The sequence below is a fragment of the Mustela putorius genome, unplaced genomic scaffold, assembly GCF_011764305.1.
Source record: "Mustela putorius furo isolate JIRA1106 unplaced genomic scaffold, ASM1176430v1.1 tig00003834_pilon_pilon_pilon, whole genome shotgun sequence".
NCBI classification, from domain to species: domain Eukaryota; kingdom Metazoa; phylum Chordata; class Mammalia; order Carnivora; family Mustelidae; genus Mustela; species Mustela putorius.
Genome location: NW_025421987.1, coordinates 126,730,042 through 126,757,523, shown reverse-complemented (window position 1 = coordinate 126,757,523; position 27,482 = coordinate 126,730,042). Strand labels below are relative to the sequence as shown.

The window sequence follows — 27,482 nt, the reverse complement described above, 5'->3', positions numbered from 1 at the left end:
GCTGTGTTGCCAAGCATCACAGATGCTCTGTCTGAGCCCACAGTGCCAAGATTTTTATTCTGCTTGAGTTTGGCAAAGAATTCTCCACCATGTTAAAGACATTGACTGCAGATTCGAAAAGAAGTTCACAAAGCAGCAGTTCTCTCATGATCGTAAGAGCTTGCAGACAGAGATTGGCTTTGGCTATGCAAATTGGGGTATCATTTTTTATTGTTATATGCAAAAGTGAGATATTAAATGTCAGAAAAAATAGCATTGATGAAACAAAAGTAAATGATACAGAATAATACATAATTTTTAAAGAACAACAATTTCCATATTTTTATGCTGAAGTGATAACACATTTATAATAATTTGTTATATATTTTATTATTATGGGATTTGGAGAGTATAACATGGCACTTTTTTTTCTTTTTGGGGGGGGGGTGGCTGGCAACCCTTTTGTCCTGGTTTGGCTCTCTAAAAGCTTAACCATCCTACCTATATCACTCAAATTTTATCACAATAATGCTCTGGAACAAACCTATCCAAAACTCAGTGGCTTCCAACCATAAGCATTTGTTCTCATGCCTGTGGGTTGGCTGGGCTTGGCTCCAGGCAGTGAGTGAGCCTTGGGTCTGTCCCACGTGTCTTGTTTTGGGGCTGAGACTGGAGGGTAGGGGCTACCCAGGGCTTGTTCTTTATATGGTGAATCACCAGAATGAAAGCCATGTGATATTGCATACTATATACAGTGCCTCTGTTTGCTTACATTTTAGTGGTCAAAGTACGTCCATGGCCAAGGCCAGCAACACTGGAGCAAATATACATGCTCTGCTCACAGTAGAAGGAAGTGAAATGAACATTTGCTAAATAGTAACCTAAGGGACCCCACTCACTGACTTCCATTTATTTCTCAGTGGCTGTCCCCTTCTGCAAGGGAGGATATGAAACATAATTTTGAGGGGCTGAGTACACTGCTGCCCCCTAAAAGCTAGGGATTCCATGAATGAAAAGAGAGAAGGTAAATTGGATGCTAACATTTTCTGCTGCAAAGGAAGTTTCTCATTTATTCATTCATGGATTAAACAAATGTTTTTCAGAGTTTACCATGAGACAGGTAATGTTTGGATAATGTAACTTATGTGGACATGTTACATGGTTGCAGGAGCCCAGGAAGTGGGGCTGGACAGGGATGAGGGTCCTTATTTGTCAAAGAAGGAACCTGGAAGCCAGCAGGAGGAAGTTGCTTTCCTGGGTACCCAGGCTTTGTGAGCAGTAGCTTCAGAATTGAGCCCAGGTCTTCTCTCTTATTCTTTCATTTAGAAGCATTATTGAATAGTTACTTACTCCTAGGCAAATGGAGGCAGAAGGCCCCAGGATGGACCCTTCCTCTAGGGAGCTCAAGGTCCATGAGAGAGACTAACAAGATCATATTTGCAATAGAGTAACTTCAGGAGTCATGCTGTATTGAGTCTTCAGGATAGAGAAGATGTAGGGGTGGGAATGAAGGGGTCACAGTTGGAGGTATGTCATGTCAGAAAAGGCTTTGAGAGGAGGAGACCACTTAGAAGGTTAAGAAATGTGTAAGATGCCTCTAGAGGTATTTAGGAGTCAAGCTTTGAAGGACGTTGAAAGCCATGCTGAGGAATTTGCATTTAATCCTGACAGTTATGGAACAAGCCAGTGGCAAGTCCACATTTCAGCTAGGATGTGCAGGATAGATTAGAGGAAGTAAAAGGAGAGCCTGGGACACTGGTTCAGGGGTCCCTCCAAGAGTATCGTGAATGAGACAAAAGTTTGGGCCAAGAAGTTGCAGTGAGAATGGGTAGAAGGAGAGAAGTTCCAGGGTCATTTCGAATGGCCATTTGGACATGAGAACCAAGGAGGAGGAACTGTTAGCTTAGCAGTTCTCGGCCCTAACTGTGCTTTAGAATTAGGTATGGTGCTTTAAACAAACATACAAACAAACAAAAAACCAGATTCTCAAGCCTTGGAAATTTTGATTTAATAAGTCTGGGATAGAGCCAGACAAGGAACGAGAATAAAGAATGAACCAGTTGGGCAACTGCCTGGGTTACAAATTTACAAGAAACCTAAAACATCATTAGGGCAAATTGGAAATCTGATTCCTTAGAACTGGTGAAGGGAAAGATAGACTCCCGTAGAAATAGTAAAATATTCCTCACTAACGCCAACCTGTCACAGCTGAATGTTTACTACTTGCAAGGTCCACTGTGTAATCAGAGGCCCTGCCAGCATCCTGGGAGCAGTCAACTGCCAAGCGACTTAAATTCCGAAAGAAAGTAAAGAGTAGTACTCTTTCCTAGAGAAGAGGAGTTTATTGACTATCTAAATTTAAAAACTCTCTTAACATAGCATCCAACAGGTGTCAAGCTCAGAAAAAGAATCACAAGATAAAACCAAAGTGGGGTGAAGTATGTAGTCAGTCTTAAATACAGCAGTCAGGGAAGGCTTCACTGAGGTGGTGACGCTTGAGCAAAGACATGAAGGAGATGAAGGAAAACACAGGGTATTTCTTTTTTTTTTTTTTTTTAAGATTTTTAAAATTAACATATAATGTATTATTAGCCCCAGGGGCACAGGTCTGTGAATCGCCAGGTTTACACACTTCACAGCACTCACCATAGCACATACCCTCCCCAATGTCCATAACCCTACCACCCTCTCCCTACACCCCTCCCCCCAGCAACCCTCAGTTTGTTTTGTGAGATTAAGAGTCTCTTAAGGTTTGTCTCCCTCCTGATCCCATCTTGTTTCATTTATTCTTTTCCTATCCCCCAAACCCCCCACATTGCATTTCTACTTCCTCATATCAGGGAGATCATATGATAGTTGTCTTTCTCCGATTGACTTATTTCATTAAGCATAATACCCTCTAGTTCCATCCACATTGTCGCAAATGGCAAGATTTCATTTCTTTTGATGGCTGCATAGTATTCCATTGTGTATATATACCACATCTTCTTTATCCATTCATCTGTTGATGGACATCTAGGTTCTTTCCATAGTTTGGCTATTGTGGACATTGCTGCTATAAACATTCGGGTGCACGCGCCCCTTCGGATCACTACATTTGTATCTTTAGGGTAAATACCCAGTAGTGCAATTGCTGGGTCATAGCGTAGCTCTATTTTCAACTTTTTGAGGAACCTCCACGCTGTTTTCCAAGAGTGGTTGCACCAACTTGCATTCCCACCAATAGCGTGGGAGTGTTCCCCTTTCTCTGCATCCTCGCCAGCATCAACACAGGGTATTTCAGTCAGAGGGAATGGTAAGTGCAAATGTCCTGAGGTGCCGTAGTGCCTGGAGTATGCAAGAAATAGTAAGAAAGAGTGTCTCCTGGAGCATAGGCAGTGAGAGAGTGCAGGTGGTGAAGACAGACAAGAGGAGTGTGGAAGGACTTGTAAGGCTCCTGCAAGACTTGGGATTTTTTTTTACTCTGAAAGGGATGTGAAGCTTCTGGAAGATTCTGAACAGAGGACAAAATCCAATTTATGGTTATTCTCAAGCAAGCCTTCTCAAAAGTAATTTTATTCACGTGATTAGGATGGATTGAGTTATGCTATAGGAACAGTTTTTGAATCTTGATGGTTAAACACACAAAGTTGTTCTCATTCACTCTCACATCCAGTGAGGTCTTGTGGAGGCTTTGCTCATCATGGTCCCCAGAAGTCCAGTCTGATGGAGGCTCCTTCTTTATTTTTTTAAGATATTACTTATTTATTTGACAGACAGAGATCACAAGTAGGCAGAGAGACAGCAGAGAAAGGTTCCCCACTGGGCAGAGAGCCTGATGTGGGGCTCCATCCCAGCACCCTGAGCCAAGGCAGAAGCTTAACCCACTGAGCCACCCAGGCACCCCTCGAGGCTCCTTCTTGACAGAAGATTTTAAGTCACTGCAAAAGAGAAGGAGCATGGCCAGTCATGGGCTGGATTTTATAGCCTCCACCCAGAAGCGATGGCTCTTCTACTTAATCTCATTGGCCAAAGCTGGTCACAAGACCCCAGCAAACCTCAAAGGGCAGGGACATACATCCTATTCATTGTCTGAAAGATGGGGTTCTATATGCTTGTAAATAGCTCTAGTAGCTACCATAATTCAGCTTCTTCAAAACACAGCCTTGCAAAATCTTCCTTTCATTAGCGAGCTCTGCATGACCAAGAGCGCCATTGGTACATACATGTGGGTACAGTGTGTGTGAGTGTGTGGAAAGAAACATTTTTATAAAATAAGGAGGTACACTTAAGTAACTTATAAATATGTAATGTACATATTGGGGAATACACTCAAAAACTTACTGCTACCGAGGCAAGTAACTTAAAAATGTTTGGAGTATTTTGGGCTAGATTGTGAGTCCTTTGAAGCTAGAGACAGGATGTGCTCGGTTTTTGTTTTTTTTTATTTTTAAGATTTTATTTATTTATTTGACAGATAGAGATCACAAGTAGGCAGAGAGGGAGGCACCCAGAGAGGAGGAAGCAGGCTCCCTGCTGAGCAGAGAGCCCGATGCAGATGCACCGATCCCAGGACCACGGGACCGGAGCTGAAGGCAGAGGCTTCAACCCACTGAGCCACCCAGGCGCCCGATGTGCTAGTTTTTTGTTCCATATAGCTTTTCATTGAAGGTTAACATACATACAAAAAGGTGCACATATCCTAAGTATATTAACGGCTCAGTTCGTTTTCATCTGCATTGATGAAATTGGTATTCAAATTAGTAGCCAGATTGACAGACAAAACACTCACAGCACCACAAAAGCCCTCTTCGGGTCTTCTTCCCAGTCATGACTTTCCCCTGGGTAACCATTCACCTGGCCTCTAACAGCAGAAATCAGCATGGCCTGTTTGTGTGCTGCATACAAATGAAAGCATATGTAGGCCTATTTTTGTGGCTGGCTTCTCTCCCTCTACAGAATGTTCGTGCGTGGCTGTAGTTCATGAATTGCCATTTCTGTTAAACACTCCATTGTGTGAATACACCACAATCTTCTTCTTGTTTCTACTATGAATGGATATTTGGGTTGTTTCTTATTTGTGACCATTGCAAACAATTTGCTGCTAATGAACTTCCTTGTATGTACATGGCATTTGATATGTGTAGGTACCTCTGTTGGGTCAAGGTCTAGGATTTGCTTTTGCAGGGCACAAGTATATTTAGTTTTAGTAGAAAGCCAGTTTTCCAATGCAGTGCTACCTCTTACTTGTTCTTGATATTAACACCAAACACAGAGTATGCAGCAAAAAATGCATGGAGAGTGAGGAAGCAGGGGGACAGGAAACAAAAAGGTGCATGTCAAAGATTGTCGGCCTGCAGACCTGTTGAGTTACAGAGCCACAGCCATGGTCATGGCCGTGTGCAAGAGGAAGTTATCAGGGAAGTCAATGTTTAAGTCTAAGATATTGTGGACCAGTGGTCTTAATTATAGCCCTGCAGACCCGGAAGGAAGCAGGAGGTAGTAGAGAAGGGGGAGTTGCTTTTTCTAGGCAGGACTCGTGAAGGGCCGGTGGAGGCACTGCAGATCCAGGTGTGTCCTAGTTTGGCAGTTCCAGAACTGTTTTACCGGCTTACCCAGCTGTGGTCATTCCTGGAAAATGTGTGCTCACATTCAATCTGGGTTACAAAGTTGCAGTTGTTCACTTAAAAATGGAGTTCCTACACTCCGGTCTGGGCACCTCCTTAGCTGAGCCGAGTATCCTGTGAACAAAATGATGCTGATGTTGGGAGTCTGGCTTCAGAACGTAGGACTTTGACTCCTGTTCTTATGGTGACAATTCAGAAACCTGGGCCAGGTCCCAGAGCAGCTTTTCTCAAGTATGTCCTGTGAGACCCCAGAAAAAGAGTTCAGCACCCGGTGAACATGGAAAAAACTGAGCACTTTCCAACTTTCTCAGGAAATCTCAATGCACATTAGCATTGACGTTTCTGATGAGTCCTACTGCTAAAAAGAGCGGGGGAGGGACAGTCCATTTAACTGTGTTCAGTGTTCTCAGTCTTGGCCAACAGAATCCCTGTCTCTTAAATTCCTTTTATACATAACAGATAGATTCTGCAGAATACCACAAAACCCTCTGAAAACATTAATTTAAAAAAAAAAATGTCTGCTCCACTCTCCAGGGTTGTGGTTTTTCAAACCATAATTACTCGTGGATATTACTGAAATAAACATAATGATTTGAGACTACCATTACGAATAATTGAAATGTAACAGAATAGAAGATATCAAAGTGCGTTACATGTAATAATGTTTTATAAAACTTGGCTTTAGGGACATTTAGACATATATGTTTGTGTGAAGGGTCACGGCATAAAATGTACATCTTATGTGGGTCGCAGTCAGAAAAGTGGACCCAAAAGACCACACTGATGTCTGAATGAACCAGTCTGCAGGATCACCCCCCCCACCCCGTCCTCATCCAGCACTTGCTCGATGATCGATGATTGATGATCGATGATTGATGATCGATGATCACTTGCTCAGATTCTTCTGTACTCTCTTACACCCTAATCCCAGGCAAGCTGCAATTTTTTGCACTAAGTATATCCTAAGGAGCTCCTAAGGAGCATCCTGCCTCCAGTTCCTGGTTTATCAATTTCTTCCTTTTCCTCTCATGTTCTAATGAATAGGCTTTTTGTTTTGCTAAAAACTACTTACTCTCTGGCTTTAGGAAAGTCACTTGCACTCCCTATGCCTCAGTTTCCTTGTTTGTAAAATGATGGTAATAAATTTTCTCTCTTAGGATTGTTTGTAATGATGAAATGAAATCACCTGCAGAAAGCATCCAGAACATAATGACTGAAGGAATACTTTCCCTTCCGTCTGTCTCCCCATCCCCCTACACACTTTAAAGAGATCTCTGGATATTTGTTCTCCTTTAGAAGTACTGTCATCAGTGACAACCTCAAAGCACTCTCTTGCAGGTGACTCCTGAGAGATGGTTTCTGTCCATCTAGTGACAATTCTTGTTAATTTCAACCTCAGAGAGTAATTTGTCAGCCTGGTTCCCAGATTCTCTCAGGGTACGCTACTTCTGACTACCCTCACCTCTACCTTCATGCCTATAGGCTATTAAGAATCCTGAGGAATATAGGTCTCAAAGACATCCAGGCACTGGTTGAAGGTGACTCAGCTATTAAATGTCACTCAGCTGTGAACAGAGGGGCCAGCCCCCAATTACAGGACTATAGACTCTAAGCCCAGACTTCTCTCCAGCAAGGAGCATACAGATCCTCAGGTCCTGCCTACTATAGGTGACCCAGGGGACACAGACACTCTGTGCATCCGTAGCAGAGGGGTCGGTATCAGCCACTTACTCCAATGACTTAAACACTGGTTAATTCTCAGTGGGGGAAAAATTGTCCATTGTGATTGACCTTAAGTGGTAAAAGGATTTTTCTCCCCAACCGCCCTTGGAGACAGAGCCCAAATAAGGTTAGGAGATGCCAGCGAAAAGACTTATCTTTCTATGGCTTTGCTTGGGAGGGCAACAGTTTTGGCGACCCTCAGCAGGCCAGCCAGGGCCCATCCTTCCCTTTCTCCATCCCTCCTCCCGCCCACGACTGCCCAGGACTCACCGAACACCCTCACACCTCAGAGGCGGGATCGGAGCGATCTGCCCAGACCCAGCTCGGCGCTGGCGGCCCAACCTCAGATCATCTCCTGGCAGGCGGGACCCATTCCTTCCTAGCACCTGGGCCACTGCTCCAGGCGGCTCTGCCCGCCTAAGCCTGGGGCAGGGCTTTTATTGTGAAAGGAGTTCCCCCCCTCCTTCGCTTTCGGGGAAGTGGGGAGGCTGGGCTGGGACACGCAGCAGGGACTTCGCAAACTCTGCAGAAGTCCCTGGCTGATCGGGGAGGCTTGAGGCTGTGGGAAGGCTCTGGCAGAACCGCAGACCTTATACACGCAGATTCCCCGTGGTTCTCTAACAACCCCACCTGCAGAGCATCCCTGAGCGCACCGCATACCCGGGAATTGTGGGGCCACTTGGCCGCTGGGGAGCTGTGAACCTTGGGTCTGGGAAATCCGCGTCCAGGGAAGCCTTGGAGAGTCACGGAGCACGGGGCAGACCCCGGGGCTGTGGGATGAGCTGGAGAGCCAGCTGAGGTCGCCGAGGAGCGGGTCCAGCCACCACAGGGGACATGGTAGGAATCTCGAGAGGGGACAGTAGGGTGGGCAGATTGGGTGGGCACCCAGACAGGTGGCCACAGAAAGTGCTCGCAGCTCTGGGTGTACAGAGCCTGCACAGAGCCTCCAGGAGCCAGAATTGTTCTGACAGTTTGCTTGGGGTCGCAGGGGCTCTTAATTTTTGCACCTGGGACGAAGTGTGGGGGGCAAGAAGTGGTCAATCAGCTTTGCTGCTTCCCTTGGAGGAGATGACCGAGGGCGCTTTCATTATGGACCTGTACACCCTGGCTGAACCTTAATTCACAAAGAAATAAATTGGGTCTGGAAAAGGTCCAGTGCCTGGCTCCATCTCCTGGACCGTCGGGCAGGTGTGGGAGTGCTGGTTGGTCTGGGACGTTCTTCAGGAAGTTGGAAAACTTGCCAACCGTTGCCTTTTTATGGATAAAACTCAAAGATACCAACACGCAGGGAAGCTAGATCATTTGAGCACGAACCAGGCTTATATGTAGCCTCAGAAAGGGGGCTTGTCTCTGGACTGGCTGCTGCTGAGCTCTGCTTCTGGTAGAAGTTACCTGCAGCCCTCACCCACTGTTCCTAAAGTTCCCTGTCCCAAGCTGGGTGGGTGGTGTAGGGGGAGGGTGTCAGACACCAGAATGAGTTTGAACTCTGAAGGAGCCTATAGGACTCTTCCATCTGCTTCTGTGACCTGCTCCCTCTCCCCACTCTGAAAGTCACAGAGGCCAGATTGGGGCTCACTGAGATTCTTCTCTGGAAGCTTAGCTGTGAGCCTGGAGTTTAGAAGGATGTGTAGAGATTCTCCTGTAGGATGGAGAGTGTCTAGGAGAATAGTTCCTTGGGCGCAAAGGTGTTCATTCTGGTCTTGTGGGGACCAGAGGTCACAAGCTGGGGGCGCAGGAAGGGTACCAAGAGGCTATGTGTGTTTCACCCTCCCTTCTTAGGACCCTCTCTCATAGTGTGTCTTTCTCAGTGCTGCTAAAGAGAAAGAGATAATGGAATCTTAGGGTTGAAAAAGGGGAGTGATCAGAGGTACAGGATGTGAAACTGAAAAGTATGGTGATTTTTTTTTTTTTAACTACAAAATTCCATGTTCAGGAGCAAGAATATTGTCAGAAGAGGATAGGGGCCAAAGCCATCAACCAGAGGGCCCTTAGTGGGTATGCAGGGGTCTCCTGATTTTATTATTTATTTATTTATTTATTTATTTATTTATTTATTTTATGTTCAGTTAGCCAGCATATAGTACAACATAAGTTTTTGTTGCAGTGTTCAGTGAGTCATTAGTTGTGTTTAAATCTCAGTGCTCATCCCAACATGTGCCCTCCTTAATACCCATCACCTGGTTACCCCATCCCCCACTCCCTCCTTTCTGTAACCCTCAGTTTGTTTCCTGGAGTCCAGAGTCTGTCATGGTTTGTCTCCCTTTCTGATTTCTTCCCATTCTTCTCTGATTTTCCCTCCCTTCCCCTGTGGTCCTCCTCGATATTCCTTATGTTTCCACGTATGAGTGAAACCATATGATAGTTGTCTTTCTCTGCTTGACTTATTTCATTCACCATAATCCCATAAAGTTCCATCCATGTCGAAGCGAATAGTAGGTATTCATCCTTTCTGCTGGCTGAGTAATGTTCCATTGTGTATATGGACCATATCTTCTTTATACATTCATCTGTTGAAGGGCATCTCAGCTCCTTCCACAGTTTGGCTATTGTGGACACTGCTGCTATGAACATTGGGGTGCAGGTGCCCCTTCTTTTCACTCTTGAGTTTAAAAATGTCTCTGACGGCATCTCAGCCCTCCTGCAATAGCGATGGAATGCACAGGGGATAAAAGCGCCCGCCTCCTGCTCTAGCAGCCTAAGGGTGTATGGATGTGTTTGCTCTGCTGCCAGTGTGGGCTTTCTGTCCTCATGAGCCTGCAGTCTCCTGGCTTCTCGTTCTCAGTCCTGGGGTGTTAGGAAGAGGACTTGAGTCAGAATTTCACTTGTGTCAGGGTCCATTTGCCAGAGAGAGGGGCAGCCTGATAAGCAACCTCTGGCAGCAAAATGGCCTTGGAGATCCGAAGGTTTCCTTTGATACTCCCGCTGAATGAAGGGTCCTGTGGTCCAGAGGCCTGGGGGGCCCAAGGGACTGCGGGGCACCGACTGGAACCAGCATAAGAGGAGGTGGGGGGCTGGGAATCATTGAGGACTTCAGTTTCTTCCTCTGTAAAATGAGAGATTGAACTAGATGTCCTTAGAAGTTCCATTTAGCTTCAAAAATGGATGATACATGAATGATTCTGAGGTTGGAGCCCAATCTGGTGTTGTTGACTTCCTGGTGCCCTCAGGATAGTGAAAGGAAGATGTGGTTCTCAACCCTGGCTCTCACTGTTCCCCAGACCAGACCCAGGCCGAGGGGTTTGTTTTTCAGGCTGCACAGGTGATCCCAGTGTGCAGCCGGGACTGAGAACCACAGGGTTAGAAGGCGGAGGGAACAGGGACTGCACTTCCCTGGATGCTCCTCAATCTGTCGAGCTCCTGTCCCCTTAGATAGTCAGAAAATAGAAGGTGTCGGTGAACTTGATCTGCAAAGGATACATCCTATATGCCCCTCTTGCAGGATCATTCCACAGAGAAACCGCTCTTAATTCATTGAAATGGAGACGTGAACCCCAGCTTGTCTGAATATGGTCTTCGTCCAGTAATTCCTTAACACTGTCATGTTACTGATCCGAGGCACATTAACGGGGAAACCCGGGCTTAGAAATATAAAGCTAAAAAATCTGGAATCCTTAGATGTCACTTTGCGAAAGTGAACACTGAGCTTCAGGACCCATGAGGGTATTTTTGATCATCCTAAGTGGATGTGGTTCTCTGAGAGGGCTTGGTGTGTGCATTTCTGAAGCTAAGATTGGGACACTTGCCCATAACTTAGAATCATGGCAGGAGACTTGGTGTGTGCCAAGACTCAGAACCTGGATAAAGAGCCTGGGTGGCTCAGTCAATTAAGCATCTGCCTAAGGCTTGGGTCATGAGCTGAGGGTCCTGGGATGGGGCCCCATGTGGCGCTCCTTGCTCAGATGGGAGCTGGCTTCTCCCTCTCCTTCTGTGCCTCCCCCCTGCTCATTCTCTCTCTCTCTCTCTCCCCCAAACAAATCAATTAAAAAATCTTAAAAAAAAAAAAAAAGAATATTGATAGAAGAAGTTAAGACTATTATTGCCAACTTTTAAAAAAAATGTTTCCTTCCTGATTCTTTAAAAAACACAAAGTTTTCTTCCTGATCGTGTATCATACTGCCAACCTCTGTCCATAACCATGGGGTATCATTTTGGCATATCTCCTACTGTCTCTGAGTATTATTGTAAAGAGTTGATATTATACCGAACATGCAATTTTATAGTACAATTTGTTTTACTTCACTTTTTGTCGAAGTATGTTCCATGTCTGCATTTCCAAAAAATATTCATAGCCGCACTTTTCATGCTCAGTACCATGATTTTAATAATCATCTCTCTGCTTGTGGACTTTATGTGGTTCCCACTTGGGAGCTGTGTTCAGTGGCATGTGGCCAGCTTCTGATTGCCCACAGAAATGGGGATTTGAGTGCCTGGCTAAGTGGAAATCAGACAAGCTCACAAGAACAAATTGCTTCAGCCCCTTTATAATAGATTTTACTGCAGTTACCTTCGATGGCCCAAAGTGTGGGTGTGGGAGGTGTTTCCTCTTGTCTGTCTTCACTCTGTGCTGTGGGAATGTCAGCAGACAGGCAGACAGGGAGGGAAGGGGATCCCAGGAGAACCCACATTGGGTCAGTTATTCTCAAAAAAACCAAGAGCTAAATTCCCGGGTAGTTAAGACAGAGGGGAATCTTGGGGAGAAGGAGCTAAAATCGGAGAAGGATGTGATCTTCTCACGGTGACTCAGAGCTGGGTTAGAGCCCAGGTCTCCTAAGTCTTTCCACCTGCCCCACACAGGTCCCATCATGGACACTGTACCCCCTGCCCCACACAGGTCTCATCATAGACACTGTACCCTCCTTGAGGCATTTGGTACAGCTTGGAGTGAAGGAGAAGCATGGGGTTTGAAATCAGAAGGAGGTTTGTGCCAGACATGTGCCATGCTTACCCACCGCATGGCTCTGGGTAAGCACTCCAGTACTCTGAGCTTTGGACCCCTCTGTAACCTGGGGTTGTAATAATAGACCATTATCAGGAGCAAATGTCATCATGGAAGTGATAACACTTGGTACCCCAAAGTTGCTATAAGAATGAGGGCTTTGCAGAAGACCCATAAAATAAGTTTTCTTTTTGTAAGAACCTAAAACCAATGGTAAAGAAGTCACTGATGCATTTTTTCATTCACTACCAATGGTGGGGGTGGGGAGCTCCTGGGCCTCTCCTTGAAGTATGGATCACATGCAGAAAGATTGTATTCTAAAATGGTTCTCTTGCTCCTTTAAATCTTTCTTCTCACTAAGAAGGAAGTGCCCAGCCAGCGGGAGATACTTGCCCTGTTTGTGTGCTCTGGGCCCCCTTGTTGAACACTGGGTGAGAAGACAGCCCCCACTCAGTCACAGACCCTGGAGGTCTAAAGCTGGGGTGCTCCAGCTGATCACCTTGCCCAAGCTCCTCAGGCTCAGCTGAAGAAAAGAGGTTAAACTGGTTTTGAAATCAGAACTGGGAACCACGACATCCAGCCCTTGGAGCCCGTGGGGCATTTGATACCCTCTCTCTTGTGGGCACCCCCCTTGACCTGCTGCATACAGGAGCCAGGCTCTGCATGGGGCTGGCCAGGGAGCAGAGGGTTTTTAATAATCTACTGGCCCTATCCAGCCCTAGCAGAGGTTTGTTCAAAAAAGCAGTAGGGAGGGAGTGTGAGAAATAAGCCTCACAAAGAAATGAGTTCCTTAGCTGTTTCAGGGGCTGGTGAAAGAAATGTGCTTCAGATGGGCCTCCCAAGAGGCTGACAACCCCCTCGGGACAGACCTAGGAGACCCAGCTTTCTCTCCCCACCAGAGTACATCAGGATTCCTTGAGGCCCCGAGTTGCTGTGAGCAACCTGGGCTATCTTTGCTTGGATCCCTTTTTGATGCGACTGTGGAAGTGTTTCCTTCTGGGGCATTTGGGGATACCCCCCTCTGTATCATCTGGGTGTGTCTACCCAGGTCTGCACCTAAGGACCATCTGGCCCACAAGAGAGGACAGAACAGTGGTTTGTGGGTGATCCCCAGGCTGCCTTTCTCTGTGGGGATCCCCACCTCCAACACACACAGACAGATACAGACACGTATTCTTCGAAGTGGCGTGGGATCTGGCTATATTCCCAAGGCCCAGCCTGGTGGCCCTAGAGTTGCCTACTAATAGAAGCCAGGAGGTGTTTTGAATTCAGTGGTGTTAGGAGTGAAAGGGAGGGAGGAGGGGAAGTGGTGGGTGAGCAAACATTAGGAGCCTCACACTGCCTTTGAGCACGGGGGAGTTAGGGCGAGTTAGGGCGAGTGTGCATTTCAGAGAGCAGCTTTCCAGGGCGGGAGGCTGCAGGACTGGAGGGGAGCATCTGGGAAATGATGGCGTTGGGGGAATGGGCCTGGTGACTGGCCTGGCCGAAGGCAGCAGGTGGGAGGCATGTAATTGAGCAGGAGAACCTCTAGTTCTTAGTAACCTCAGATAGGGAATCTAGGCAGGTCAAAATTGACTTGTTTCTTGTTCAGGCATGTGAGTATACAGACCTTTGTCTGTCTTCCTTTTCATTTTTATTTCTCCTACTGTGTCCTTTAGTTACACTTAGAAGTAATCATGCTATAGCAGTGACTTATTTAAAAATGATACCAATCATTTTAATTCTATAAAATCGATTATTATGTTATATTTTTAAGAGTCACAGGGAAGGGTTTGATGTTTTTCCCTTAATCTTCTACATTGGTTTTGCCCTTATTATCATTAACAATAGATTAGGGATAATCTCAATAAGAGAGGAGTAGGGTGGTGTTAATGTTACCCAGCCACCTTGCCCGTGGTCGCTGGTGCACTCTGCCAGCCAGCCTGTGGTTCCCCCAGCTCTACCTCCAAGTTCCCCGCCTGCCATGTGCTTTAGTTTGGGTTTCTGCTAAGTGGCTGTAGGAAGGGGCTGTGTCACATGCTGTTTACTTGTGGGCAGGTTTTGTTTGGCTTTCGAGGGTGTTTGCTTGCAATGAGCTAACAACCTCTTCCAGAACCACATGGAGAATTCAGATCCTTTCATCTTGGCTCAGGCAACAGGTTCATGGTTCCATGTGTAAGAGCCAAGTGGAGTAGGGATTTTTTCAGAAATGTTATCGGCATGGTGGAAGACATCAGAGGGGAGAGAGAAAGTGAGAGAAAGGGAGAAGAGTCAGAGCCAGAGATGTACGGATGCGAGAGAAGGGGACGGAGGTTCAGAGACTAAACAGGACCAGCCCCGTGGAGGCCCTTTCCCCTTGCAGGGGCACTGGCGAAGGACCAGACAGGAGCTCCTCACAGCCTGTGATCATGGCACTCGGGGGACACAGGGCTCTGGGACTAGCAGGTGCAGTGTCCCAAGCTGGTGTTGAAAGACCCGCGGATCCCCTTACCCAAGAATCCAACACTGCCACTGGATGCAATCAGCAAGAGGTTCTTTATTGTTACGCAGGCGCCTGCGGGTGGTCAGCGCGCGCCTGCGGGTGGTCAGCAGCTCCTGCTAGCTGAGCACACCCGGCTGGGGTGGTGCCGGGTTTTTATAGACAGGTACAAACAAGTTTTGGGTGGGGCGCAACTGATTGGTGGACAGTTTGAACTTTTGAAAAAGGCATACTTGGTGTTAGTGGAGTGGATCAGGGGACCCACATGTGAAAGCAGACAAAGCAATCTTACAGAAGCAGAACTGGCCAGTTAGCCCACGCATGCGAAGAGAGCGGCGGGAAGGGGAAGTTAGACCTTACTACTCAGCAGAAAGACATCCTGTCTACGTGACTATGTGGCCCCCTGCCTACATGACCATGCCCCTGCTATTAGGAGAGGGTATCTTGTTCAAACAGGAGTCAAGTGTCATGCCTTAGTAGCCAAGCTGTTACAGAAAGGCAAAAGAGCAGTTACATTGAATTCAACCCTGGGGGAAGGGTCTTTTCACTGCAAGGGGAGGAGGGGTACTCTTACACAACAAAAGAGCAGTTAATTATTTAAAGACTGGGGGGGGGGTCTTTCAGTGTCAGCTGTGAGTTGCCCTCTGGCAGAGCCGTGATGTTTTCCCCTGCCGCTGCCTCTCAGTGCTTCGGATGCCCTGTGTCAGTCCTGTGCTCCCGCTGAGAACAGACTCGGCTTACCCAGCGACTGGCCTTGCCTGTGTGCAGACTGGTTTTGCACCAGTGCTATGAGGTCACTTCCAATGCACCAGGCATTGCAGGATTGTTATGAAGTTCTGTTTCTCCTTTCTCATTTTTTGCATTTCCTAGGAGATTGTCCAGATGAATCTACTCCTTCATATAGATAAACAAACAGCATATACCCCCTTCACTCATTTCTATGATCCATCTAAGTACTAAGATGGGCAGTGTTGTCCAGGGCCATCTTCCCATCTGGACTATAAAGGGAGGGCAGAGGCCATGCCTCTCCTCGTTGTTCTGGAAACAATTTAAACAATTGCTTTGAAGCATGCTTGGTGCCGTGCTTGAGATGGGAATGGAAGACCCAACGATAGTCAAATCTGTAATATCAGAGGGTCATAATCTCAAAAAAGATGGGACCTACAACCCCCTTCACTCTTTTCCCCAGAGGAGATGAGTGAACTCCAGTCCCAAGGATAATGTGATAACCCACAACCACCCACAGGGAAGAAGCATGGTGGGGGGTGGGGCGGGGAGGACTGAAGGGCTCAAGCTGTACCCAGGTTGGGATGGGGCTCCGGGTGGTGCTGCCTGGGATGCCTGAATGCATTGGCGGTGGAGACTGCAGGCAGTGTGAGGACTGGAGGCCGGCTGCCTACTGAATGGGCTGTCTAGATGTCAATCCCTGTGCTCTGAGTTAGGTGGGCAGGACACACAGGCTTCTTTCTCTAGGACAGAGTGGCTCTGTTGTCTGTCCACACAGAGGCCCAGTGTGCCTCCTGGGGGAACTGGACCCCAGCTCAGGGACTGGCTGGCGGCAGGGGTGGCCTCCTGGACAGCACGAGCCCTCCCTCTCGGCCTCCCCGTACACCCGGCCACTGTCTGCAGGCCCTGGTCCCAGTCAGCTCAGTCAGCCAGCCACCAAGTTCTGTCCCTCCCCTTCCTCCCCCCAGCTACGCTCACTTCTCCTGGCACTCTAGAGATCCCATTGCAATTACAAAGATGCTATTGTATTCCCTTTTTCCCCAGAACATTCTCTCCTGAAATGCTAGTTAAAATCCCTTCATTTCCTGTTGGGGAGGGGGTGTGGATGGCTGCATGGGCAATGCCTCTCTGTGTAGTCACCTCACTGAGGGTCAGGAAAGACTCCTGGCTCCTTGTTCACCTGCGTTCAGTCCTGGGGCACTGGTGCTCTCTCCCAGGGAGAATGGGCTTAAAGTGTAATTGTCACAGTAGCTTCCTTGGTATAGTTTTAAAGCATGAAGCATTCAAAAGGCTGTTTGGAATCAGAACTAAATTCAAACCTTGGGCAAGTCACTGAAACTTTAACCCCTCAGCCTCAGTTTCCTCCCGAAGATAACACTGTCCTCTTCTGAAGTTGTGTGTTCGATGTTTTATTGAGCATAAAGCAACTCGTACAGTAGTCATCAGCATGTGCTAAGTGTTCAGTTAATGGGACCTGTCCCCAGACAACAGACAGGGCTACAGATGCATCAAGGCTGAGCCTCTAAGATTGTTAGTAGGACCCTTCAGTGCATCAAGGGGAACGGGAGTTGGGGGTAGCCTTGGACCCTAGCTCCTATGCATAAGGTGTTTTAGAATTGGAGAACATGTGCTCTAAAGGGGCTTCCATGGTATTGAAAGGGTCCGTGGACAAAAGGACGAGACTGATACAAAGCGAAGGTCAAACAAAGCTTTATTTCATGCCAAGCATCGAGAATGAAACTGACCGCCCAGGGCCGTCTCTTGCAACGAGGTGACCCCTCCCAGTCTCACAGACTAACATATAGAGCAAAGGCCATGTGGTTGAGCCTGGCCACACACAGGTGGCCAATTGAATTACAATTCACCCTATAGTAGTTATTTCAACTAGCCTATCACTCTGGTCAGAATTGGTGCCCAAAAGGCAGGGCCCACAATTTTGGGTGGTTAGGGAGGTGATTTCCTGATTGGATGTCTCCACCTGGCTTGGCTCATCCTTGGCGGCAAGGGAGGTAATACATGCGCTTTCACTGATTGGACGTTTCCACTTGGCCGGACACGTCCTTGTATCTGGGCTCCATTATCTCTGCCCAGCCTGACATGTCCTGGTATCTGTGCTCCGTTATTGGGGGCTATTTGGCCGTATTTCACCAGTTCTGTTTCTAAGTGCTTTCCTCTTGGGGGAAGGGGCAGGTTCAATCTAAGTTTACTGCATAAACAACAAAACCGCTCGCTCTGGCTAAGTAGGCCCTTACATTATCAGTCACGTGGATCCATCTGAATACTGGTGAGCTAGAGAAAAACACAGCTGAATGGTGGAGGTAAAAACGAGCCCATTCAAGGGCACTTGACCTGGAGTCCATATGTAAAATTCAGGGGAGACTTCAGCTTGGTTGAAGAAAAGTTATATCTTTTTTTTTTTTTTTTTTTTATTTATTTATTTATTTGACAGAGAGAGAGAGATCACAAGTAGGCAGAGAGGCAGGCAGAGAGAGAGGAAGGGAAGCAGTCTCCCTGCTGAGCAGAGAGCCCGATGTGGGACTCGATCCCAGGACCCTGAGATCATGACCTGAGCTGAAGGCAGCGGCTTAACCCACTGAGCTACCCAGGCGCCTGAAAAGTTATATTTTTATTTTCACTCATCTCTCATGGAAATTCGGTGTTTCTTTAATAATGAATGACATATCATATGAATGAAATAATGAATGAAATATCATAGATATTTCATTTTATTTTTATTTATTTATTTATTTATTTATTTATTTTTAAGATTTTCTTTATTTGTTAGTGAGAAAGGGAGCACAAGCAGGGGGAGGAACAGAGGAAGAGGGAGAAGCAGGTTCCCCACTGTTCACAAAGCCTGATGCCAGTCTCGATCCCAGGACTCTGGGATCATGACCTGAGCTGAAAACAGACGCTTCACCTACTGAACCACCCAGGCGCCCCTCATTTTATTTTTTTAAAGATTTATTTATTTATTTCAGAGTAAAAGAGAGTGAGGGCGGCGGGGAGGGGCAGAGGGAGAAGGACAGGGAGTCTTAGGCAGACTCTGCACTGACCAAGGAACCTGATATGGGGCTTGATTTCATGACCCCCAGATCACAACCTGAGCCGAAACCAAAACACTTAACTGACTATGCCCCCCAGGCACCCCAGGAATCACAGGTATTTTATATCATAACAGTGGAAACACAGAGTTTGAAATACAATCTTTACTCCTTCGACTTTGAAAGTCCCATTTGTTATTAGAGGTATTGTTAGATCTTATTATTTAGTGTATTAATGAAGAAACATTATTATTGTTATGCCCCAATAATGGGTCCATGATTAAAGGAGCGAGACTGATATAAAGTGAAGGTCAAGCAAAGCTTTATTTCGCGCCAAGCATCAAGAGTCTAACGGAATGTTCGGGGACGAACCTCTTACAAGAGAGGGCAACCTTTCTGGTTCACAGTCTGGCTTTTAAGGGCAAAGGCCATGCGGTCGGGCCTGGCCACGCACAGGTGACCAATGAGATTTTAACACACACAGGAAACTCCACAGTGATGCTAGGTGACCAATTGAGTTACAATTGACCCTAGTAGACATTTGACCCAGCCTATTACACCTTGATTAGGATTGGCGCCAAAAAGGCTCCCAAAGGGCGGGGGGGCCCATACTCCTTGGTAGCTAGGGAGACAGTATGCAACCCCCCACTGATCTGTTTCCACCTGGCCTGACCCACCCTTGTATCTGGGCTTTGTTACCTGGAGCTGGTTTCCGGGACTTGTTTTTAAGTGAATCCCCTGGGGGAAGGGGAGCAGGGACAGTTTAAGGGTTAAACAACAAGGTTTTTGTTTAACCTCAGTGAAAGCCTCTTGCTAAAATATAAAAATATAAAATAGGTCCTTATAATTATTATACCATAAATTTATTTTTTAGGGTATTTTCATAACTGTATTTCAGTATATAATATATCTGATACAATACAATGTATTCAATATAATTAATTGTCTTTGGAAAGCTATGTTTTTTATTTTATACATTTTTAAAAAACATCCTGAGAAGAATCCGTGGCTTCACTAGGTGGCTCGAATAGTCTTTGGTACTAAAAATACCTCTGCTTCTCTGTAGGTATTCATCTCTGTGATTTGATCTTGAGAGCTTGCCAAAAGCCCCCTTTACCTAAAGGGTCTTTCCTCAGCCTCTACTCCAGGATCACTTAAAAAATAGTTTTCAACAAACTTCTAGTGTGTGCTGGGTGTCAGAATATAATTTCCCCTTAATATTATACCCACATGCATTTGCACTGGGCTTTGTGGCTTTCTTGTCTATTACCTCATTGAATCCTTCACCCTTGGCACCCTTCACACTGTTGAGGCTAGTGTAAACCCGTTTTAGAGATCAGTAATAGAGTAATTTAGAGATTACTGCTGCTGAGTGATGGCCGGGTCACACACTGATAGACATGAAGGACTTCAAGGAGGGTCCTCCTGAAGAATGTTCACAACTTAGAGGTAGCCCTTTCTTTTTTTTTTAATTATTATTTTTTTAATTTATTTGACAAACAGAGATCACAAGTAGGCAAAGAAGCAGGCAGAGAGAGAGAGAGGAGGAGGCAGGCTCCCTGTTGAGCAGAGAGCCCGATGCGGGGGCTCAATCCCAGGACTCTGAGCATGACCTGAGCTGAAGGCAGAGGCTTTAACCCACTGAGCCACCCAGGCACCCCTTTTTAAAATTTTTTTAAAAGGTTTTATCCATCTATTAGACACAGGGAGAGAGAGATCACAATTAGGCAGAGAGGCAGGCAGAGAGAGAGGGGGAAGCAGGCTCCCCGCTGAGCAGAGAGCCCCATGCGGGCTCAATCCCAGGACTCTGGGATCCTGACCTGAGCAGAAGGCAGAGGCTTAACCCACTGAACCACCCAGGTGCCCCTCAACTTGACTTTCAGAGTGTGTTTTGCTTAAGGAGCTCAAAAATGTGGGACTCAGTCCCAGATATCTAAAGCAGCATCTCTGGGGCAACAGGGGGTCCCCATTTCAGGTAGCCTCTGACAGGACTGCCTGGAACTGGGCCCAGAGCACACTGTGATGGACAAGCAGAGCATTTTCTTTGTATCACGGAAACAGAGACTTGCTCCCGTTCTTGGGCCCTCAGCAGGTTCTTGTAGCAAAACTGGGCACTTCCCACTGTCTCTTGTCCTTGCCTACGGCTTTCTGCCTTGTTTGTGAACACCTGGAAGACAGCAGCTTCCCCACAGTGTCCAGTGCAGATGCAGAGGATGAGCACAACAGGTTTTTTTTTTTTTAAATAAAGATTTTATTTATTCATTTGACAGACAGAGATCACAAGTAGGCAGAGAGGCAGGCAGAGAGAGAGGGAAGCATTCTCCCCACTGAGCAGCGAGCCCGATGAGGGGCTTGATCCCAGGACCCTGGGCAGAGGCTTTAACCCACTGAGCCACCCCGGCGCCCCTGAAGAGGTGTTTTGACTGGCTGGTGTACTCTTGTAACTTATATTTAAATCTTTCCAGAGCTGTCCAATATAACTTTCCAAGATGATGAAAATACTCTATGTCGTGCTGTCCATCATAACAGCCACTACTCACAGGAGGTTCCTGAGCACTTGAAATATGGCTAGTGGATCAGGAATGGAAATTTCAAATTGCCACTAATTTAAATATAAACGGTCACATGCGGACAGTGGTGCTTATATGGAATGGTACAGCTCTGGATCAAAAAGTACAAACCAAAGTGTTGATGGAACCTGGACCTTTGGCATAGTGAGTGGAGAAGCTGGATATGGTGGGGAAAGAAAAATGACTCTGTGTTTTCTCACATTTTGTTGAGCTGTGGTCAAAGAAATGTTTATCTTCTATGAAAAAACCATTATGCTAGTGAGATCCCAGAGGCAAATGTCTTTCCTCCTCAGCTTTGGGAAACAATAGGGAGTGCTGGGGCCTGTGGTCAACTGTAGAGAGCATGTCATTGAGAGAGAGCTGAACTCTCCTCGAGCCATGTGAGAACATGGGCCCAAGCTGTGGCTAGAACTTCTGGGTTTTTTTTTTGCAGGAAGCCAGAAATCTGGATTTTTTATGCGAAATATCCTGGTTTTTAAAGATTGGCTTAAATTTATTAAAAATACTTCAGGCCAAGCAAAACACATCTGTAGGCCAGGTTTGGCCCGTGATCCCAGTTTACCAACTTTCCTCTAGGCCTTATCCTAGAGAAGTCCATACAACCTTAAGGCAAGAGTGAGGGGGACTCTTCCCTTCATGTCTTCATTAGCTCAGTTTCCCCTGTTATTACAGGTTTGGTCACAAGAGGGGAAGAGTGTGTCTGGAAGACCAACCACCCCCTTTTCTCTGGGGTTGTGTCTTGTCCTCTGAGCGGCCAGGGAGTAGAATGTTCTGGAAGGCTGGAACAGAATGGTCCGGAGAGAAACTTGCTGTAGTTTTTAAGCAGCAAAACCTATTCCTCTCCCACCCCAGCCCCAGTCCTAGGCCTGAGAGCCAAATATATGGCTGTTAATACAAGGGCAGCCAGAGAAAATTTCCAACAAATGACAGGGTCTCCAAAATTCCATCTGGCCCGCGGTGTTCCTACACTGGTGCTCTTGTGAACTGGAACAAAATGGTAATTCAGTGGTGGGTATAGAAAGGGCTCCTGGGGCCAGCAGGGCTGCAAAAGCCCCAATGTACAATCAGTGTAGAGATGGCAGCAGCACAACCCGCAAGCCGGGAGGGAGAGATAAGGGACATATGCTTAACTCCCTCCCGTCTTAGGAGTAGGAGGCCCACCGATAGGGTCTGCATTCTCAGTGCAGATTCTGGGAGCCTGACTATGGAGGTAATCCCATGGGCCTTGCTAGAAAAATATTAAGAATACTGATGCTCACTGAACGTAGCTGTGTCAGGCTCTGTTTCGAATGCTTTGCCTACAATGACTTGTATAACTCTTGCAGTACTTAGTGGAGTGGTTTTTTTTTTAATTTTTAATTTTTTATAAACATATATTTTTATCCCCAGGGGTACAGGTAGGTCTGTGAATCGCCAGGTTTACACACTTCACAGCACTCACCAAAGCACATACCCTCCCCAATGTCCATAACCCCACTCCCCTTCTCCCAACCCCCCTCCCCCCAGCAACCCTCAGTTTGTTTTCTGAGATTAAGAGTCACTTATGGTTTGTCTCCCTCCCAATCCCATCTTGTTTCATTGATTCTTCTCCTTAGTGGAGTGTTTTTATTTTTATAAATGACAAGTCACATTCTCCCTCCCCCCACCCCCAGAGGGTCACCATCACAAGGGTAGTGATTTGTCTGTTTTGTTCATGAGGTAGCTCTTCTGTCTGGAGGAGTGAGCGCTTGACTCGGGAATATCTGCTAAATGAGGCATGAATGCTCCACCTTACGAAGGAGGTACTATTCTTACTGCCATTGTACCGATGAGGAAGTTGAGGCCCAAGTTCACACAGCAAAGACACACGGAGCTGGACTCAAGATCCAGGCAGCCTGACTCTGAGCCCACAGGTTACTCGTGGGCCAGTGATGGTAGGCAAGCCTGACAGGCTGCTGCCTCCCTCCAGGCCCAGAGATGAAGCTTGTCAAACAGCTTGGGGCCTAGAGAAAGGTTGTGGTGAGCAGATTTGTGCTGGGGGCTGATCCTGTGGTCAGGAGCTAAGTGGGGTTTTCAGGGGCCATTTGGGTGTGCGGTGCTTAGTCCCTTACTTAGCCTATGCCTGTGGGCTGTGGCCATCCATACCAAGCTTTAGGACTTGTGGCTTCCCTGGAGAAGGTGTACAAACCCTGAGAAATGGTTTGTCTTGCTGGTGACAGAGAGGTGGCTCTGTCCCTAGAGCAGAGGCCTGTTGGCTACATGAGTTGGAAGCCTGTGTAGAACCACACATTCTACACTCCGTTCATTTGCTGAACAGTGAGTTGGAGCTGAGGTTGGAACTTGGGCTAGAATCCTGTCACCTCTGGGGCCGTGGTGAAGGGCCCTGTGATGGGCAACTGCATGAGCCAGGGTTCCTTACTTGGGGCAGGAAGCACAGAAGTTTTCCTTTCTGTAAGGGACAAAAACTCCCTCCACCCTCTGAGACCAATACCGTGGGTGACACTTGCAAGTCCCCTTGGGAAAACCACAGAAAGGTGGTTTTGTATGGGATCTTCAGAAATGGGAGAAACTTCAGATTGAAAAACAAAACATTCTCTTCCAAAAATATACCTCCCTCAGGCTTTTCATCCATGGGCTGCTCCGACCCTGACTGTGCCGACTCTTCCCTCTCCAGCTGAACTTCACATGACATTGGCTGTGGAAACCGCCTCCTAGCTAACATTTATTGAACATCTACTAGGAGACTGGAATCCTTGTAAGCATTTGACATTGTCTCATTTAATGGGCCTAACTGCCTTATAAGGCTGTGTCTTAGGTTGGCTTTTCCCAAAAGCAGACCTTGAGACAAGGATTCCAGCGTGAGTAATTTTTTTGGAAGATGTCACTAGAAGACAGCAGCGGGAGGGGTTGGGGTGGGGTTGGTGGAATAGAAAGTGAGACCAAGAAGGCAGCTGATGCTAGCAGCGTGCTTGAAGGAGCAGCTTTCCCTGCAGGCTGGAGCTCATTCCTGCTGGGACCTTCCAGGGGACTATGCAGATCAAGCCTCAGAAGTGGCCTACCTGAGGTTGGTAAAGCAGATGGAACCTGTCCCACTGGTTCCATGTCTGTCTGAGGTCAAGGGCTGGTGCTGGGGGTATTAACTTCCCAGCAGGCATATGCCAGCATCAAAGAGAGCCTGAAGTCAGGGAGCCAAAGCCACCTGTGGGAGGAGATATGGGTTGGGGCACAAATAGCCCCACCCTAGTAGGTGGGTGTGTCTCTTTCCCCTGGTTTACAGGTGAGGAAATTGAAGCACATTCTTTTTTTTTTTTTTTTAAAGATTTTATTTATTTATTTGACAGAGAGAAATCACAAGTAGATGGAGAGGCAGGCAGAGAGAGAGAGGGAAGCCCAAGCTCCCTGCTGAGCAGAGAGCCCGATGTGGGACTCAATCCCAGGACTCTGAGATCATGACCTGAGCCGAAGGCAGCGGCTTAACCCACTGAGCCACCCATGCGCCCCTTGAAGCACATTCTATATTAGTGGGTCACTACCAGATTGTTTTTTTAAGAGAAGGGAAAGGAAGAGAAGGAAAGAGAAGGGAGAGAGAAAACATGAGTCATTCCATCTGTTAAGGGTATCATTTCATGAAACTTTAACTTCAGTTACATACACACGCACACACATCGAGTCACAGTGTCAACTGCATTCCTGTGCATATTGGTCAAAAGAAAGTTTGAAAGCCAGCGGTTAAATGACATAGCTGTGGCAGTCTGGATTTGGTTAGAAGCAAAGAGGGTAAGTAACTCGCCCAGGATCACACAGCAAGTAGATAGTACTGCTGGGATTTGAACCCAGATAGCCTGACTCTAGAGACTCTGTGCTAAACTTCTGCGCTGTTCGTTGACCACTTCTGAAGTCCTTTAAGCGGTTCACGTCATCTCCTGGCTGTTCAACTGTATGGGAGGATGCCAGTTGTCAGCAAAACTCTGTAGAAGGAAGACCTGGAAGAGCAAAATGTAAGGGGTCCCTACCCTACCCCAGGGCTGGCTGGATGAAGATCCAGCCTTGGACCATCCAAGGGACCTCAACCTCAGAACCAGAGGAGGCTGAAGGGGAAGAAGTTGGAGTGGGCGTGGGGCGGGGCAGGGACAGCAGGGCGGGCATGCTCCAAACCAGCCCTCCTGAAGGGGGTAATGGCTGGTACGTGGCGTCTAGGGGTTGGCTCTGCAGACAGAGACTCAGCCCAGTTTGTCCTTTGTTGTAGATCACTCTTCATGGGATAACAATAATGGCGGCGACCATCGTGGTGGTGGTGGTGGTGGTGGTGTTTTTTAAGATTTTATTATCTGTTTATTTGAAAAAGAACAAGCCAAGGGTGGGGGGCGCAACAGAGAGAGGGAGAAGCAGGCTCCCCGCTGAGCAGGAGCCTGAAGCAGGGCTCCATTCCAGGATCCTAGGATCATGACCTGAGTCCAGTGCAGACGCGTAACTGACTGAGCCACCCAGGCGCCCCCGCAGCTACCGACTTTATAGAATTGCTATGTCCCTGCAACTTCTTTATGAGTTTTAAGCACATTAACTCATTAACACTCGCATCAATCCTGGGAAGTTGGTGCCATTATTTCTACCACTGTAGAAACAAGTGAAGAGCTAGGGTGCTGGGCCTGAGGGCTGGTGTTATGGGCATGGCCCTATAGGGTAGCCCTTCTACTTAACAGCTCTTTCTCTCTACTGGTTCACTACACCTTGCCCATCGTGACCTTTGTGCTAACCTGGGGTTTGCTGGTGCGAGTTTACCTGATACCAGCAATCTGGCCATGACTGGCACTTATGTGGTCTCTGTGGCCATTGATGGTGTCCAGATTTGTGGGGAGAGGACTCTTCCCTCAGTGTCAGCTTTCTCAGGATGCACAGTCAGGGAAAAACCTCTGGTTTCTTATCAGGTCCTGACTGCCACACCTATTTCATTTAACCCACTGGCTTTCAAATGTTGTACCGATGAGCTTAGTAATGCATTTTGCATGACAACTAAATATGCGTGTGCGTGTAACTCAGATAAAGGTTTCACGAAATGATACTTACCTGTATGAGGTACAGGTACTTTTCTCTTTTATTCCTTTCCTTTCCTTAAAAAATCTGAGAGTGATCCAGCCACAGCTAACGGGTTTTCAACCCACAAGGTGACAATCTGACTGAACTCTCCCCTCATTTTCATAGAGCTGTTCTCCCTTCTTGAGCTTGGTTCATTTTCCTGGGAATGAGGCCATTTTGGAGTTTTGGAGGCAATGTGCCTGTTGTTGCATTTTCAAATCACTGCCCCACCCTGCCAACATATATTCTACTTTCTGGGCTGAGCTGGGCACACTGGTGCTTCTCCATGGGCTGCTGTATCCTCCCCAGCCCGCCAGCTCCAGGGTGAAGGTGCTCAGATGCCCCTGATCTTGACCAGGTGTCAGCCCCAAGGCTGCCTCCCTACTGTCTCAGCTGGGGTAGGCTTCAGGGGAGGAGGTGGTCTTTGACTCTTCGGGCTGTCTCCACTGACTGCCCACCTTGACACACACATTCAGATTCCCAAGGTAGGCGTGCTGGACATGGGCTTCTTAGAACCCTTGCTGCCCATGGTGGGAAGACATCTAAAAGGAGGCCCTGTGGCCGATCTCTGCAGCAGCCGAGGGAAGGGTTTGATTAGTTTCCTCTTGCTGCTGTCACAATCTATCACAAATTTGGTGACTGAAAACACCAATATGTTCTCCTACAGTTCTGGTCAGAAGTCTGAAATCAAAAAAAACAAAAAAAAAAACAACAACAAAAAGAAGTCTGAAATCAGTTTCACTGGGCTAAAGGCAAGGTGTCAGCAGGGCTGGTTCCTTCTGGAGGCTCTAGGAGAGAATACTTTTCCAGCTTCTAGTAGCCACTGCATCTCTTGGCTTGTGGTCCCTTCCTATAACTTCAAATAGCATCACTCCAAACTGCTTCCCTCATCACTGCACCTTCTCTTGCAGTGAGATCTCCCTCTGCCTCCCTGTTAAAAAGACACTTGCCATTGTATATAGCACCCACCAAGCAATCCAGGATAATCTCTCCATCTCAGGAGCCTTAACTTAATGACACCAGCAAAGTCCCTCTTTCTACATAAATTTCACAGCTTTGAGGGATTAGGTCCTAGATATCTTCAGAGGCCACAGGAATCATCCAGGCCCTGCTTTGAGCACCGTGAGTTACTGGCCCTCCTCAGTGAACCTAGTTCTGTGAGGTCAGGCTGGAGTTGTGTGCTCCTAAGGTTTGAGTCAGACCAGCATGACCTTCAAATGCTTCTCCACTCCCATCTAGTGAAAAAAACAAATCAAGAGTTATCAATTACTTAAGAAATAACTACTGTGTTCGACCACATCCAACATTAGGTTTACAGCTCATCAATAAGTTCCTTTAGGGTCTGTGGAAGTACTGGGGGCTGCAGAATTTCATAATTGGGAGGAACTT

The 27,482-nt window shown here is 47.1% G+C and overlaps 1 protein-coding gene across 1 annotated transcript in view; it reads left to right on the top strand.

Annotated features, from left to right (window-relative positions):
• The first annotated feature begins 7,802 nt into the window (after window positions 1–7,802).
• Window positions 7,803–27,482, top strand: part of GASK1A (golgi associated kinase 1A) — a 57,722-nt gene continuing 38,042 nt past the window's right edge. Inside the window, exon 1 of the mRNA XM_004754285.3 lies at window positions 7,803–8,144. Coding sequence (XP_004754342.2) covers window positions 8,142–8,144 — 3 coding nt within the window. The 5' untranslated portion in view covers window positions 7,803–8,141. The remainder of the gene's footprint in view (window positions 8,145–27,482) is intronic.